The following is a 17,746-nucleotide window of genomic DNA, read 5'->3' on the forward strand; positions in this document are numbered from 1 at the left end:
GCATTCCACGTTTCAAAATGGAGACAATCCGGTCGGTAGTGGCCTCGGTGCGGCCGGGGGAATTCCTGGTGTCGTTGGATCTCACCGAAGCATATCTTCATATAGGCATTCAGCCGTTCTATCAGAGGTTCCTCAGGTTTTGCGTGTTGGGCAGGCACTACCAATTCAGAGCTCTCCCCTTCGGTCTCGCCACCGCTCCCCGTACCTTTACCAAGGTTATGGTGGTGGTGGCAGCCCAGCTCCGGAGGGAAGGATTTCTGGTGCATCCTTATCTAGACGACTGGCTCATCCGAGCAAAGTCCGAAGTACAGTGTCGGCAGGCGGTCAGCAGAGTCCTGCAGCTCTTGCGCTCCCTCGGATGGGTGGTCAATCTGGCCAAGAGTCGGTTAGTCCCCACTCAGTCCTTGGAGTATCTGGGGGCGCTGTTCAATACCAAACAGGGCAAGGTGTCTCTCTCCTCGGAGTGTGTGCACAAGCTGCAGAGTCAAGTGAGACGTTTGCTGTCCCTCCGTATGCCCCTGGTCCGCGATTACCTGATGGTGATAGGTTCTATGGCATCGACGTTAGCTTTGGTGCCCTGGGCGTTTGCGCATCTGCGTCCATTGCAATCAGCATTGCTCTCCCGTTGGAAGCCGGTGTCAGAGGAATTTCATCTCCCGCTACCGCTCATGGACGAGGCAAGGGACAGTCTTCACTAGTGGCTCCATACCGACCATCTGACGTGCGGAATTCCCTTACTCGTGCCCAACTGGACGGTGGTCCCGACAGATGCCAGTCTCTCTGGCTGGGGAGCGGTCTGCCTGGGACACTCGGTTCAAGGACAGTGGTCCAGAGCTCAGTCACGGTGGTCCATCAATCGTCTGGAGACGAGGGCAGTAACGCTGGCGCTGCAATCCTTCCTTCCCCTAATCTGGGGAAAGGCGGTCAGGGTGTTGTCGGACAATGCGACAACCGTGGCATACATCAACCGCCAAGGGGGGACAAGGAGCCAGCTAGTGGCGGAGGAGGCGCACTGCTTGATGGGCTGGGCGGAGCAGAACCTCAGCAGCATCGCGGCGTCTCACATCGCCGGAGTGGACAACGTCCAGGCGGACTTCCTCAGTCGCCATTATCTGGATCCAGGAGAATGGGAGTTGGCGGACGTTGCGTATCGCCTCATCTGCAAAAGGTGGGGTCCGCCACACATGGATCTGATGGCCACTGCTCAGAACATGAAGGCTCCACGGTTTTACAGTCGACGGAGGGAACGAGGGGCCGAAGGAGTCGATGCGCTGATGCTCCCCTGGCCCACAGACGTCTTGCTGTACGTGTTCCCTCCTTGGCCCCTAATAGGCAAGGTCCTTCGACGGATAGAGTTGCATCCAGCGGACGTGATTATGGTAGCGCCAGATTGGCCACGGAGACCTTGGTTTGCGGATCTGCTCCACTTAGCGGTGGAGCCTCCCCTGCGGTTTCAGGGGTCCGTGGCTCTCCTTCGTCAAGGCCCCGTTTGTTTGGAGGACGCGGATCACTTCTGTCTTGCGGCATGGCGTTTGAGAGGAGGCGCTTGCTAAAAAAGGGCTACTCGGATGCGGTGGTGGCCACCTTGTTGCGATCTAGGAAACAGTCTACGTCCTTAGCCTATGTGCGTGTTTGGGCGGTGTTTGAGGACTGGTGCAGAAATCGTAGGGTGGATACTATGTTATCATCCATGTCCGATGTGCTTGCCTTTCTTCAGATGGGCCTTTCTAAAGGTCTGTCTTGTAGTACCCTTCGGGTTCAGGTGGCGGCTCTCGGTTGTCTCAGGGGTAAGGTGCAGAGGGTGTCCCTGGCCCTTCACCCGGACATAGCTCGGTTCCTTCGAGGAGCTAAGCATTTACGTCCTCCGTTACGTCATCCTTGTCCGTCATGGAACCTCAATTGGGTTCTCTCCGCCTTATGTTCGGCTCCGTTTGAACCGATAAGGCGGACGTCACTAAAGGATCTTACACTGAAGGCGGTCTTCCTTGTGGCCATAGCGTCGGCGAGACGAGTTTCAGAGTTACAGGCTCTATCATGTAGGGAGCCATTCTTACGGATCTCAGATTCAGGAGTTTCTCTAAGGACGGTTCCCTCCTTTTTGCCTAAGGTAGTATCTGCTTTTCATTTAAATCAGTCGGTGGAGCTTCCTGCTTTCCCGCAGGAGCGCAGTCCAGAGATGAGGAAACTCCGGAAACTCGATGTGCGTAGGGTCCTCCTTCGTTACCTGGAGGTCACGAATCCGTTCCGAGTCTCCGACCACCTCTTTGTGTTGTGTTCTGGCCCAAAGAGGGGTGGTGCGGCTTCCCGGACAACTATTGCGCGTTGGCTCAAGGAGGCTATCTCTTCGGCGTACATCCTACGAGGGAAGCCGGTTCCGGTGGGCCTTCGGGCTCACTCAACAAGGTCACATGCCGCGTCTTGGGCGGAGTCCTCTCACGTGTCGCCTCAGGAAATCTGCAGAGCGGCGACTTGGAAGTCGTTACACACTTTTACTAGACATTATTGGTTGGATGTCCAGGCGACGGATTCTGGGGGTTTTGGAGAGAGAGTACTCCGAGCGGGACTCTCTGGTTCCCACCCTCAGTAATTTGGCTCTGGTACATCCCAGGTGTCTGGACTGATCCGGGTACGTACAGGGAAAGGAAACTTAGTTTCTTACCTGATAATTTTCGTTCCTGTAGTACCACGGATCGGTCCAGGATCCCGCCCGAGATGCTGTTTTTGTTCTGAAGTAACAGAGAGTCCGCTCGGTGGATTCACTTGTTTAGGTTGGGTTATAGTTCGCGTGTCCCTTGGTTACGGACGTTCTGTTCCGGCTGGGGGTTTATTGAACCGGCCCTGGTTAGGGCGGTCTAGTTAGATAGCTTGGTTATTAAATTTGCTTTGACATTACATAAGACTGAGGGGCTGTGGGTGGCACCTTACTATATGTAGGGAAGCCCGACAAGTTTTGCTCTGTCTCCACCTGCTGGTGCGGAGTCACAACCCAGGTGTCTGGACTGATCCGTGGTACTACAGGAACGAAAATTATCAGGTAAGAAACTAATTTTCCTTTATGGAATGGGCGAAGTTAAATCTACAAGGGATCTTGGCCTCCCACATGGTTGGAAAAGACCACGTCAGAGTAGACATTCTCAGCAGGGAGAGCCTGGGTCCAGGGGAGTAGGCGTTGTCAACCAGAGCCTTCCAGCACCTAGTAGATCGCTTGGGCCTCCCATCCATCAACCTACTGGCGACATCCCACAATGCAAAGGTCCCTCAATTCTTCAGTCACAGATGAGATCAGTGCTCCCAAGTGATCGATGCCCTTGTCCAGACCTGGCTAGAGGAGGACTTACTGTACACCTTCCCTCCGTGGCCTCTGCTGCGCAAGGTCATCTGCAAGATCAAAGGCCATAGAGGATTAATCCTTCTGGTGGCCCCGGATTGGCTCAGACACCTGTGGTATGCAGACATGTGGCGACTCCTAGTGGAGAGTCCCCTATGCCTCCCCCGCACAGGGACCTTCTCCAACAAGGTCTGATCCTTCACGAGGACCCAACTCTGTTTTGTCTTACGGTCTGGCCCTTGAGAGGGCTCATCTGACGAAGCGTGGATATTTGGCGGCTGTAATCGCCACCTTGCTCCGTGCACAGAAGTTCTCAACATCCCTGGCATACGTGCGAATCTGAAGAATATTTCCTGTGAGGAACGCGGGGTGCCCCTATGAATGACCAAGATACCCATGATCCTGGAATTTTTACAGGACGGCCTGAACAAAGGATTGTCCCTCAACTCCTTGAAGGTCCAGGTGGTGACTCTCTCCTATTTTAGGGGTGAGGTGAGCAGAACTCACCTGTCAATGCATCCGGTCTTGGCCCGTTTCCTAAAAGGGGTTAAACACCTACGACCACCCTTAAAGTGGCCGGTCCCCATATGGAACCTCAATCTAGAATTGGACTTTTTAGCAGGGCCTTCCTTTCGGCCACTGTGCAGTCTGTCTCTATGCCTGTTAATGCTGAAAACTGTATTCTTGGTGGCGATATGCTTGGCTTGTCGCATCTCTGAACTACAGGTGCTGTCATGTCTGGAGTCAGTCCTTCGGTTTATTCCAGAAACGGTACAGCTTTGCACCATTCTGTCCTTACCAAAGGTAGTCTCAGAGTTTTACCCGAACCAGTCCATTTCCTTACCGTCCCCTGATAGACGGAAGGACACGGAAGACTACCGCCTCCTACGCTACTTAAACGTCAGTAGGCTTTTAGTACGGTATCTGGAATGTTCAGAATGGGTGCACACCGGGTTAAGAGGCGGAGCCTGTGAAACTTTCTCTGTCTCCATCTGCTGGAAGGGAGGCAAAACCCAGGAGTCTGAACTGATCTGCGGTACTACAGGAATGAAAATTAGCAGGTAAGAATCAATTTTCCTGTCTTGTGCATCCTTGAGCCTTGCACCACTTTCTACTGTAGTTATGGTCCTGTTTGTCACTGAACACATCAAGGCATCTACCTTGGGAGCCAAAACTTAGGAACTTGATGGAAGGTAAAGACCGCATGGCCTATTTAGTCTGCCCATCCATCCAATTAATTTAGCATTATAAATCTCATCTCTTCCTTAGAGATTCCCTGTATTTAACCTATGCTTTCTTGAATTCAGATACTGTGTTTGTCTCCATCGGGATGCTGTTCCACACATCCACCACCCTCTTTGTAAAGAAATATTTCCTAAGATTACTTCTGAGTCTCCCGCCTTTCAACTTTATCTCATGACTCCTCGTTCTAGAGCCTCCTTTCCATTGAAAATGGCTTACCTCCTGTGCATGGAAACTTTTGAGATATTTGAATCTCTATTGTATCTCCCCTTTCTTGCCTTTCCTCCAGGGTGTATATCATTCAAATGCAGATCCAATGGATACAGCTTGGACAAGGAGCATCCTCCTTTAAAACTAGTTTCTGTGGCCACCCATTCTAGATTGATCAAATCCTGCGTCGCCTGGTGTAGGGGGAGAAAACCGCCAGGGTTTTCTCAAACTGACCATAATAGGGTCCTCCTTGGAAGGAAGTGTCTCATTCTTTTTATCATGCAAAATTTGTAAGGTGCACAGTGACTGAGAAATCAAGGACATCACACGGTAGGTGTGAACTTCCCTCTCCAAAGGAACCTAGTCTTCCTCCAACTCCACATTACTGTTACCTTGAGGAAAATTCTTAAAATCCTCCAGGGAATCCTCTGAGGGAGACCCATCTTCCTCTGAGATGCCCTATGCCTTTTCTTACCTCGGGCACCTTGCCCAGAGGGTGCAGGAGGGCAGGAAGATCCAAAACTGCCCTGGGTCTGTGACTTGCTCCTTAAAAAATAAAGCCTGCAACTCCCACAAAATTTGTTGGAAATCATTGCCCTGGGAAAGGAGGAGGAGGAATCCAGTAAAGGAGCAGCAGCACCTACAGGACCCTATCAGACCACAACCCTGGGACTCACAGGTAGCTCTATACACTGCTCAGAGCTATAGCAAGTATCTATCTCAGGGCCCCACCTCTGTAAAAAAAAAAAAAAAAAAAAAAAAGCTGTTGGGGCAGGCAGGGAGGTCAAAAATTCAGCTTCTGTGCCCCGAGTCCTCTCTGAACTAAACACCCCTCCAAGTTAAAATCTCTAGCTGTCCGCGGGCCATGGCACACTTGCGGGGCTGTTCCCACCTGAACCTTTCTCAAGTGGCATGCTGTGCATAGCACGGTCTTCCTCCCATGGTCCCCAGCTGGCGCTGTCTTGTTTTCTCGTGGTTCTGTTCCAAACATGGCTGTCCACAAGGTCAAATCATTTCTGTTCATACCCCAGATCAGTCCAATTGGTGACCCTTTTGTTAGCTCAGTACAAAGTTCTGTGGTATGCACATCTGGAAATCTAGATCCCACCCCCTTCATGAAGCAGCTTGTATCTGCAGAGCTGCCAGTGGATTCCAAGCCTGGTGCAGGAAAGTATTCCCGCTTATATTTCTTGCTTGTCTGGGAGGTTAAAGTTAGTTTAAAAAAAAAAAAAGTAAAACGTTTTACAGTGGCAGGAAATTAGTTCCTGCCTTGCGCTGGTTTTTCTTTTGTGTCTGGCTTTTTTTTTTTTTTTGCAGTGCCAAGGGGTGCAGAGTTAGTGGTTAAAGGCAGCGCAAGGTGAGGGTTTGGCAGTGCATGATCTCAGCTATGTGTGTTATGGTGTGAGTAATGCTCGCCACTCCTGTGGGGGATCGCTATCGCGGCTGAACAGGGCTGGACTCTGTGCGGGCCACATTTCCGGCGGAGAAGACAATTCGGGTGTGCCTGCCACCTCTGTGAAATAGGGTCTTGTTACTGCAGCTCCTGTGGGTCAGTCATGTCGAGCAGCACAGGGTGCCGGATCTGCCGAAATTACTCTCCCCTTTGGTGCAAGAATGGTGGCCATTTTGGATTCTTGAGCTGGACTGTCTGCATCTGCAGGGGAGACGAATCCCCACTGAGGTTATCCTGGCTGTATCTGGCCCCGAGGAGGAGCAGGGAGGCTTTGATTGGGATGATTTCCCTCTTAACTCACTCCCTGAAACCTCACAGACTTTATATATGGAGTTTTTTTTATTAATGTAAAAAGCCTATTTAACAGAGAAAGCAGCAGGAGAGGTGCACTCTCGGATCCGCAGCCAGTATAAAGACCCTTGCAGGCAAAGAGAGAGAATTTATCAAGTGTTCATTGTGTATTGGGTCTTTCTTGTTAGCCTGGTGGTCCAGAGGAGGATTCAGAGATTTATGATGATGCACTGATGGATGTTCTGGGGCTGGATGATGCAGATCCAGCTGGGACCCAGAGGAGGTCCCAGTAACTGGAGAGGATGACCCCAAGGTGGTGTGACTGTTTCGCAGAGAAGAGCTCTGGCCTTTGATTCCACAGGTGTTCCAGGAGCTGGGAATCAAGGTTTCCCAAGAGGAGTATGACTTGGAGGGAATGGATCCTGTGTTAGATGGTTGGAGGAGGTTCAACAAAGGTTTTTCCTTTCATAAGTTGGTGAAGAATTTGGTGGTTCGAGAGTGGGACACTCCAGCCTCTGGCTTAAGGATTGGCAGAGCTGTGGTGAAGCCTTATCTGTTGCCTGAAGAGACATTGGAGCATTGGCGCTTTCCAAGGTCGACACTTCGGTGTTGGCGATAACCAAGAAGACCACTATTCCATTGGTGGGGTCAGCAGTGTTAAGACATGCAGGACCACAAGTTGGAGCTTCACCTCAAGAGGATCTTTGAAGTCTCAGTCCTGGGCATAAGGACTGCGATTTGCAGCAGTTTTATGCAGAGGGGCATGTTTGCGTGGGTCCAGCAATTACAGGAGACTCAAGCTGCTTCATGGGCTGCAACACAGAAGGCTGAGCATTTAGATGCGGCTGTGGCATATGGAGCATCTGGCCTTGTATGACCTGATCATGATATCTGTAACGTCAGCCAGAAGGTTACTATGGTTGCGGAACTGGTCGGTGGACATGTGGGCCAAATCTCAACTGGGAGCTCTTCCATTTAAGGGCAAGCTCTTGTTTGGGAAGGACTTGGAGCAGATAATGAAGCATTAGGGAGAATCCAAAGTGCATAAATTTCCAGAAGACAGGCCAAAGGGCAGAACATTTTTTCCTGCTCGAGCTCTGTTTCGAGACAATAAGAGATTTTATCAATCTAAAGGTTCTTCAGGGCCTTAGAGGCAAGCTGCAGCCAGAGCTTAGTCCTGGGGGAAATCCTGTCGGTGTGGTCGGAGGCCTTCCCAGGACAACCCAGGTACAGGAGGCGCAAAGTCCTCGTAATGAAGCGAGTACCGTCCACTCTTCAGTTCTGGCTGTCAGAAGGCGCTTAGCGCATTTTAAAATTACCAAAATTACCATGGACCAGTGGGTCCTAAAAGTGATAAGATGGCTACATATTAGAAATTGCTTGTCCAGTTCGATACACTTACATTGTTTCCCCTTGTGCTCCTCTTTCCTAGCAGGTAGGTGTTCAAGGGATGTTGGACCGCTTGCAACGTCTGAGGGCTATAGTGCTAGTTCCTCAAAAGGAACAAAGAACAGGAAGATATTCTATTTATTTCATCGTGCCAAAGAAAGAAGGGCTGTTTTGCCCAATCTTGGATTTGAAGAAGGTGAATGTAGCTCTCAAATTTCTTCATTTTTGAATGGAGACCCTGAGTTTGATCATTGTGGCGGTATGCAAGGAGGAGTTTTTAGCATCTCTGGATTTGACAGAAGTTTATCTGTATATAGTCAACAGGCTGGAGCATCAGCGGTTTCTAAGGTTCATGATCCTAGGGGAACATTTTCAGTTTTTGAGCCCTTCCATTCGGGCTGACAATGACACCGTGCACATTCACCGAGGTGATGATGGTTGTAGCAGCGGCCTTTCAACAGGACAGTGTGCTGGTGTATCCATATCTGGACAACGGGCTCATCCGGGTGAAGTCAGAGGATTTCTGTTGGAAGTTGGTGCAGAAGGTTCTGATGAGAGTGAAATCTCTGGACTGGGTGGTAAATCTAGCAAAATGCCATCTCATTCCCTCTCAGACCCTGGAGTTTCTGGGAACGTGCTTCACATGCAGGTGGGGAGTGTGTTCCTCATGGAGAAAAGGTTGCTGAAGTCACATGGTCAGATCCACACCTGTTGGGGCTTTCAATGCCCAAGATCTGGGACTATTTGCAGGTTCTGGGTCCTATGGCATTGACATTGAAATTGATATCTTGAGCAAGTTTCATCTTCTGCTTGAGGGAGAAGGCAGGGACAGTCTTTTGTGGTGGCTTCTTCGGGCCAGTTTGGAGTGTGGTGTGGAATTAGAGGTTCCGGATTGGATGATACTCACCACCAACTCAGCCTTTCGGGCTGGGGAGCAGTATGAAAGGATCAGGTGGCACAGGGCCAGTGGTCAAAGAAAGAGGCTTCATGATCTATCAATCAGAGACGAGAGTGGTACGTTAGTTATGTGACGTCCGGTGAGGGTCCTATCGGACAATGCAATGATGGTGACCTACATCAACAGACAGGGAGGAACTAAGAGTCTGGCAGTGGCTTAGCAGGCACAGAAATTGATTCTCTGGGTGGAACAGCACTTGGAGAGAAAAGCGGTATCTCACATTGCTGGTGTGCACAATGTTCAAGAGGATTTTCTCAGTCGAAGAAAGTTAGACCCCGGGGAGAGGGAGCCATTGGAGGCGGTGATGCTTCTCATCCGTAAGACATGGGGGTATCTTCATATGGACTTAATGGTGACTAGGCAGAATGCCAAGGCTCCTCGTATTTACAGCTGCCTGAGAGAACACGGGGCAGAAGCTATCGATGCTCTGGTTCTTCCATGGCCTCAAGACATTCTTCTTTGTCTTTCCTTCATGGCCACTGGTGGGCAAGGTGATAAAGTTGATAGAGAAACATCCAGGCAAGGTAATTCTGGTGGCTTCAGAGTGCCACGTCATCCATGGTTCACAGATCTCGTTAATATGGCCATAGATGGGCCACTGAGGTTTGGTCATCTGTCAAATCTGCTCCGCCAGGGCCCATTATTTTTGGATCTGGAGGCTGATTTCTGACTCGCAGTTTGGCTTTTGAAAGAAGTCTGCTGAGATGAAAGGGATATTCCTAAACATTTATTACCACCTTACTGCAGGCCAGGTGGCCTTCCATGTCCTTGGCGTATATGAGGATTTGGAGGGTTTTTGAGGCCTGATGTCTCATTAAGAGGGTGCAGCCTATTCAAGCTACTGTATCGTATATTTTGACTTTTCTTCAGGAGGGTTTAGTCAAGGGATTAGTCTTTAACTCCATGAGGGTACAGGTAGTACCTTTGGGCTGTCTCCGGGGTAAGGTGCAGGGAAATCTTCTATCTGCGCATCTGGATGTCATAAGTTTTCTTCTAGAGACAAAGATTTTGCATTCTCTGTTGAGAAAGATCTGTCCCTCTTGGAATCTTAATTTGGTACTTAGAGGTATGTGTGAGGCTCTTTTTGAGTCACTGAGGAGAGCTACCTTAAAGGACTGTTAAGGTGTTTTTTCTAGTGGCTGTTTGTTCAGCTAGGAGAATTTTGGAGCTTCAGGCTTTGTCTTGTTGAGATCCATTCTTGTAGATTTCAGAGTTGGAGATATGTTGCCTTCTTTTCTGCCAAAGGTGATTTCTGAATTCTACTTTAGTCAGGCGGTGGAACTTCCAGCCCTTCCGGATTTGGATTCCTCCTCGCCTCATGCAAGAGAACTTTAGGCACTTGAAAGTAAGGCATGCTTTGTTACAGTATCTGAAAGTTACTAATGATTTCCGGAGATCGGATCATCTCTTTGTACCTTGGAGTGGCCCAAAGAAGGGGTGTAAAGCATCTAAGGCTACAATGGCATGTTGGCTAAAGGAGGCAATTGGCTCGGCTTATATATGTAAGGGTTGCCCTATCCTGGAGGCTTTAAGGGCTCATTCAACATTGTTCTCAGGTGTCTTCTTGGTCCAAGTCACAACAGGGGTGTCTGCAGGAGATTTGCAGGGCGGCTACATGGAAGTCACTACACACTTTCGCCAGACATTATTGCTTGGATGTCTGGGATGTCTGTGGTTTGGTGAAAGTGTTCTGCAAGCAGGGCTCTCCAGGACTGATCTGGGGTATGAACAGGAAAGGAAAATTGGTTTTTACCTGCTAATTTTCATTCCTGGAATACTCCAGATCAGTTCAGGGATCCACCCATCGAGGAGAGGGTAAAATCTGCTCTTACTGATGGATGTACATAATACAGAACTGTTGGAAGTTTCCATGCTGTTTCTTGACTTCATTTATGAAGATGCATCTTCCTTTGGTTACAACGTCACCTTCCTCCTGCTCTTTGTGGGAGTTTGCATTTAAGGTTCTTAGTGTTGTCATCCTGGCTTGGGTATAGGTCAATACTGAGGGACTGCAGGTGGCCTACTAGGTAATGTAGCAGTGTCAGTAAAACTTTCTCTGCCTCCACCTCTGGCAGGGATGCAAAACCTAGGAGTCTGAACTGATCTGTGGTATTCCAGGAGGGAAACTTTAGCAGGTGAGAACCAATTTTTCCTTTCCTCCCAGACTGAGATGTCCCTTGCACTTGCACCGGAGCTTCCTTCCACTACTGCAGAAACCACACTGAGCAGCTCATCCATTGGGACTTTTAAAAAAAATCTTTATTTAAATGAGCACCTTAAAAATTAGACAGCTTCTTTCAACAAGCAGAAGAGGAGGAGAAATAACAGAAGAGAAAGGAAGGAGGGAGGGGAAATAGGAGATCCAAACCCAGACACTTCTGGAAGTCCCCTGACCCTCACCAGCTCAAAAGAGAGAGAGAACCAAAGTTGTCACCTCTGGAGCTCCAGGTACCGTCTCTGTTGCTTTCCTCTTCTCCTATGGAGACACGGGCTCTCACTCAACTGAGGGAGGGAGATGCCAGCCTTTCACTTCAGGAGCTCAAGCTGTACCCTGTATGGCCTAAAGGGCCCAAGTCCACCACACGGGATGCTTGCTTACTATCTGCTGTAGACAGAACACTAATTATATAAACCCTGGTTTGTATAACATGTAACTAATATAAATACAAAAAGACCTGTTATACATCCAGATGTTTCGGAGACTGGCTCCTTCTTCAAGGGCTGGTTGTTTACAAGAGAGACCCGTGGAACATTAGTTGTTGTGGCAGTAATGATTCATCAATTGTGGACTTGTGCAATTATGTGGCGGTCCGTGAAGCTCCGTGAGAGGCTGACGGCTGCTCCTGCGGCTCCTTTAGTGGCGCCACATAATTGCACAAGTCCACAATTGATGAATCATTACTGCCACAACAACTAATGTTCCACGGGTCTCTCTTGTAAACAACCAGCCCTTGAAGAAGGAGCCAGTCTCCGAAACATCTGGATGTCGGCTGAAGCAAGACCGACTACAAGCCTAAGATAAGTGATTATCACAGCGGCATTTATGTCATCATCAAAGTAATAATTCCAAACTGGACAGTGAACACTTTAAGAGTCTTTATTCAACACTGGGGTACCTAATGATTTTTAAAGCCTCGATATAGGCTTACAGTCACGATAGCCGTACCACTTACAGCATCGTATGAAGGTACACTCAGATTTTCAATCATCATTGACATCTATATAACAGGTCTTTTTGTATTTGTAGACAGAACACTGGCAGGCTGGTGCCAGCATAGGTGTATATAATAGTCCTGGGGGAATTATGCGCAGAATTCCCCCCCCCCCCCCACCATGCAGAAGAGAATTGCCATTTTCTGCGTAGAATTTGGCAAAGATGGAGGAGGCCCTGGCATGCCGCAAGTGGAGTAAGTTCCGCTCGCAGCGAAGGTGGAGGCCCCGGTGAGAGTGAGTGTGTGTGTAAGACTGTGAGCTTATGGAGGGAAGGGTGAGAGAGAGCATGTATACGAGTGCCAGAGAGAGGGAGCCTATGTGAGGAGATTGTAAAAGAGTGTGTATATGTGTGAGAGATTGGGAGTTGGTGTGTGTGTGTGAAAAAGGGATTGTATGTATGTGAGGGTCTTGTTTGTTTGTGAGAAAGGGAGCCGGTTTTAAGGGATTGTGTATGTGTGAGAGAGAGCCTGTGTGAAGGGGTGTGTGAGAGCGAAACATAGGTAGCCTATGTAGAAAGTGCAGAGAAGGGTGACCAAAATAAGTGGCTGCCCTATGAGGTATGGCTGAGGAAGTTGGGGCTGTTCAGTTTGGAGAAGATAAGACTGAGGGGGGATATCATAGAGGTCCACAAAATCATGAAAGGACTTGGAAAAAGTTAATGTAAATTGGTTATTTACTCACTGATAGTAGAAGAACCAGGGGGCACTCCATGAAGTTAGTAAGTAGCTTGTTTAAAACAAATTGAAGAATATTCTTTTTCACTCAGCATATAGTTATGCTCTGGAATTCATTGCCAGTGGATGTGGTTACAGCAGTTAGTGTAACTGGGTTTAAAAAAGGTTTGGATAAGTTCCTAGATGAAAAATCCATAAACTGCTATAAATTAATAAGCAATAGTAGCTCGAGATTTATTTAATGTTTGGGTACTTGCCAGGTACTTGTGACTTGGATTGGCCACTGTTGAAAACAGGATACTAGGCTTGATGGATCCTTGATCTGACCCAGTATGGCAATTCTTATGTACTTAGAGAAAGGGAGCCTGTGTGGGTTTTATGCAAGGGAGAGAGGTACCCTGTATGAGGGGATGTGTGTGTGAGATCAAGAGATCTTGTATGAGGGCGTGCGTATGTGCACTAGAGAGAGGGAGCCTGTATGTGTGAGAGAGAGAGAGGGAGGGACAGAGGGAGCCTGTGTGAGGGGCAGTACTGAGAGAGCGGGATCATACTCTGGGAGTTGAGATACAGTGGAAGGAGTTGAGCCTAGAGGGGAGGAGAGAGATACTGGCGGGTGGAGGAGTTGGGGCCTGAGAGGACAAAGCGGCTAGGGAAGTGAAGGGAGAGTGGAAGGGACACTCTTACAGTGAACTTCTAGGAAAATTCTGCTCAACATATTTAAAATTCTGCATCTTTAAGTAATAACTTTTTTCTGTATTACATTTTAAATTAATTATTTAGACTGTCATGTATATTGTGTTATTTTGACCAATATATAGTATGCAGAATTTTAAGTTTTTGTGTGCAGAATTCCCCCAGGAGTAACATAAGGAGTGACATCAGCAAGCCTTTTCATGTCTGTCTCCATCTGCTGGTTGCCATGATTTGGTCTAGTCTAACTGTAGACAGAGAACTACATTCCTTACATAACTTTTTTTGGCTTGTTATCATGGTGTTCTGTACAAACCTAGAAAGTCCTAAACTAGCCTTGTGGTCTTACTTGTCTTTTCTTCTCATTTATTTTAGCTGCAAGGAGGCATTAGGGCAGCAGGAGAAACTGAAGGAAGAACATAAACACCGAGCAAAGGTGTGGATCAGGAGTGAAAAAAGTCAGCAAAGTTTTGAGAGATGCACTTTACAGCAATGTGTGGAGAACCTTGGATGGGTCCCCTGAGCTGTGTGTGTGGATTCTTGGATTGTTGCCATAGTCTGGGGGATCCCCTGAATTGAAGGCATGGAGGAGGAGGCAAATTGATTTTTGCTTTGGTAATTTTCCAGACATACCTGAGTTTGGAGCATTAAGCAGTCTTCTCCAGCAACATTGGTCTGGGAGTGTGTGAATTTGTTACATTTGGAAAGTTAAGTAGGGGGAGGGACAGGTGCTGTGCAAAAATTGGAGCAAGTATAAATGAATCGTAACCTGGGTTTTGGAACTTTATGAGAATTTTTGTCTCTTTTTACAGATTTTGAAGTTGAAGTTGCGAGAAGCAGAGCAGGCAAGACAGCGGCAGGAAGAAGGCCGGGAGAGATTGCACCGTCTCTATGCCATCCAAGAGGAGGTACTGCAGCTTAACCAACAGATTGACCCCAACTACAAGCACAAAGAACTGCTACGTATAGACATATCTGGCTACAGCAATCGTGGCAATCAGATCTGTGGGCTGGTGTCTGGGATCATCCGGACCTGTAGCGAGGTATGTGGTTGATTGGATGTAAGGTGGTGTGGTAGGTAGTGATTCAATAGGCTCAGTGTGCTGAAGCAAACACTATTTGAAGCCTTGTTTGCAGTCATTACTTTGACATTTGTATTCATGTTACAAAAATCTTTGTTCATGGCCAATCTCCCTATCTCTGCTGTAACATAGTGTCACAGTGTTACTATGTAATAATGTCTGAAGTTGAATTTTGGCTCATCTATTGGCAGGTTCTCCAGTGGCTCCTGCTTTTCTTGTGTCCATTATGGCACTGATTTGAAATCTGTCTGCTATTGTACAGAGCATTACCTCTCGATGAGACAAGTTACTTTTCTTTTTGGCAGCGAGGATTCCCAACTCAAGAAGATATGAGCAGTGGGGAGCGAGCATTGCAAGACATGCGAGAATTGATTTCCAACATGCATCAGGATCTCACTGCTGCCATGGAAGAGAAGAAGAGGAGAGATGAGGAAGAGGCTACAGCAGCAAGAGAAAAGCAGAAAGCACTAGAGAGAGAGCAACAGATGAAAACTCAAATGCCTGCTCCTGTACCTGCACAGGAACCAAGGCACAAAGAGAAGGCAGGTGAGGGTTACTCCAGGGGGTGTCAGACAGACAAGACACTCATCCTCCCTCTCTGCTGCAGTAAACATGCTATTCCCTGTACGTACCTGGATCAGTCCAGACAGTGGGTTATGTCCCCAATCCAGCAGATGGAGTCAGCACAAGCTTTGAGGGGGCGTATCCATATATACTACTACCCCCTCTGCAGGAGTTCAGTATCTTCTGACTCCAGCAGATGCGAGTAGGGGAATCAGGCTTCCCCTCTTTTTCCTTCTTTCTCATTTTCTTGCTTGATTATCTGGCTTGTTGCTGTCTTTTTCTTGTGGATCAAGTTTGTATCAATTTTGTACTAAGTAAAAAAAAAAAAAAAGAATAGTAAGGCAGGGGCCTTTCAACTTCTGGGGAGTGGTTTCTCTTCCTTGTCTCTTCTCTGCGGCCTTGCTGTTTGTTTCTCGTTGCAGCCAGGGGTAAGTTGGTTTTCCTTTACAGTTTTTCCCTTCACAGCTCAGCCCCCGGTGCCCGCGAAAGCCGGTGGACCCGGCCTCTTCGCTTTTACTCCCTCACCCGCGGCCATTTTGCAGCTCCTCATGGGCTGCTGCGGCGCTTAGGAAAAGACGTCTGAGGCGGGTTGTGTGGCCGGGAAGGCCCCCCCACGGCACCCTCCTCTATTTTCGGTCAGCGGGCAGTGCGGGCCAACCGGGCCCCCCCGCAGCGGCGCTTTTGTGCACGTGGCCCCCCCGAGGCTTTTTCTCATTTTTGGAGCCGTTTTCTTGTCTCCCACAGCGATCCCGATGCCGCGGCCGTCACGCTGTGCGGCCTGCGGCGACCCGGGGTCCCGGATTTCCCGGGAGGGTATCTGCGCGCGATGCCTTCCCGGGGGGGAAGGTACCTCACAGTCCCTGACTGATTTCTCTTTTTTGCCCGGGTGGCGCGGGCCGGCCACTCCGTCATTTTTGGCGGGAATGGAGGCCATTTTACACTCTGAGCGCCCTGAGGCGCAGGCCACGAGGGAGAACGGATCCCGGGAGGATTCTACAAGCGGGGGTGCTCCCCCGATTTTGGTGCAGGAACCAAGCACCCAGAGCCGGGGAGCAGGAACCACGCTGCTCCTCGAAGCGCACCCGAGCAGGCCGGGGTTCTCTCCGGAGTTTATCCTGCTCATGCATACCGCTTATCTGCAGGGGCTGGAAGCGCCTGTGGGACCCCCCCTCCTAAGATCCCACGGATGTCGCCCTCGACGCCGGCCCCCCCCGACCCTCCGGGAGCGGGGGCCTCCCACCCGAGTCCGCTCTGCATCTGCGGCAGTGGGGGCGGTGCCAGACCCAGCGGGACATGGACCTGACCTCTCGGATGGGGGACAAGGGGACGGCACGCAGAACGGGGATGATCCGCGTACCCTACGCCTCTTCTAGAGGGAAGAGCTGGACGACCTCATCCCGCAGATCATTCAGGAATTAGATTTGGACCCGCCACCAGACCCGCCTGCCCCAGTAGCTCCCGCTGTCGTCACTTCTTCAAAGAAGGGAGATCCAGTCCTGGCGGCACTCCGGCCGAGGGCTCGGGCCTTTCCCATTCATGACTCGTTTTTACAACTTCTCACCAGGGAATGGGACACCCCGGAGGCCTCCCTGAAGAGCAGCCGGGCCATGGAAAAGCTGTACCCGCTCCCCGAAGATTTTCTGGACCTCATCAAGGTCCCAAAGGTGGACTCCGCAGTGTCGGCGGTCACGAAGAGGACGACTATCCCAGTAACGGGAGGTGCGGCGTTGCGGGACACACAGGATCGTAAGTGGGAAGTTTTCCTTAAGCGGGTCTTCGAGATCTCCGCACTGGGTATGCGGGCGGTGATGTGCAGTTCGCTTGCCCAGCGGCCTAGTCTCCTTTGGGTGCAACAACTCCTCACATCTCAGGTCCTGCCGGCCGATGAGGCTGCCCAGGCAGATCGACGAAGCCGCAGTGGCGTATGGGGCGGACGCCTCGTACGACCTCTTTCGGGTCCTCGCAAGATCCATGGTTTCGGTAGTGGCAGCACGACGGCTACTGTGGCTACGCAACTGGGCGGCTGATACGTCCTCTAAGTCCAGTCTGGGCTCTCTTCCCTTCAGGGGCAAGTTCCTCTTCGGGGAGGATTTGGACCAGATCATCAAGTCCCTGGGGGAAAACGCTGTTCATCGGCTGCCGGAGGATAGGTTTCGACCATCCAGAGCGTTTTCTTCTTCTCGGACCAGAGCCAGAGCGCAACGGCGCTATAGGGGATACAGACAGGCGGGCTCCCGGCCATCCGCCCCCAGGTCTCAGCCCTGGTCGCGCTCCTTTTGCGGACGTCGGCCCGCGCGCGCCACCTCCGGACTGGGGAATCCCTCACCCAAGTCTTCACAATGATGCCAGTCTCGCCCACTCCCCTGTCCCCAGGATTGGGGGCCGGCTAACGTATTTCTACGCGGAGTGGGCGCAGATCACCTCGGACCAGGGGGTCCTGGATACCATAAAACACGGCTACGCATTGGAATTTGTCCGCCCCCCGCAGGGAAGGTTCATCTTTTCTCCCTGTGGCTTGGACCTCAAGAGAAGAGCAGTGCAGCTGACTCTGGACAGACTCCGGGAGATAGGCGCTATTGCGCCCGTGCCCTTCGGAGAGGTGGGCTCGGGCCACTATTCCATCTATTTCGTCGTGCCAAAGGACGGTTCCTT

General features: G+C 50.0%; 1 protein-coding gene across 3 annotated transcripts in view; it reads left to right on the forward strand.

The window, feature by feature from the left end:
* GLE1 (GLE1 RNA export mediator) overlaps positions 1 to 17,746 on the forward strand; it is a 181,564-nt gene that overhangs the window by 10,299 nt on the left and 153,519 nt on the right. For all 3 annotated transcript variants that reach the window (XM_029612699.1, XM_029612698.1, XM_029612697.1), the window contains exons 5-7: positions 13,824 to 13,884; positions 14,261 to 14,491; positions 14,836 to 15,076. In XM_029612699.1, the coding sequence (XP_029468559.1) occupies positions 13,824 to 13,884; positions 14,261 to 14,491; positions 14,836 to 15,076 (533 nt within the window). The remainder of the gene's footprint in view (positions 1 to 13,823; positions 13,885 to 14,260; positions 14,492 to 14,835; positions 15,077 to 17,746) is intronic.

The sequence above is a fragment of the Rhinatrema bivittatum genome, chromosome 8 (assembly GCF_901001135.1).
Source record: "Rhinatrema bivittatum chromosome 8, aRhiBiv1.1, whole genome shotgun sequence".
NCBI lineage: Eukaryota > Metazoa > Chordata > Amphibia > Gymnophiona > Rhinatrematidae > Rhinatrema > Rhinatrema bivittatum.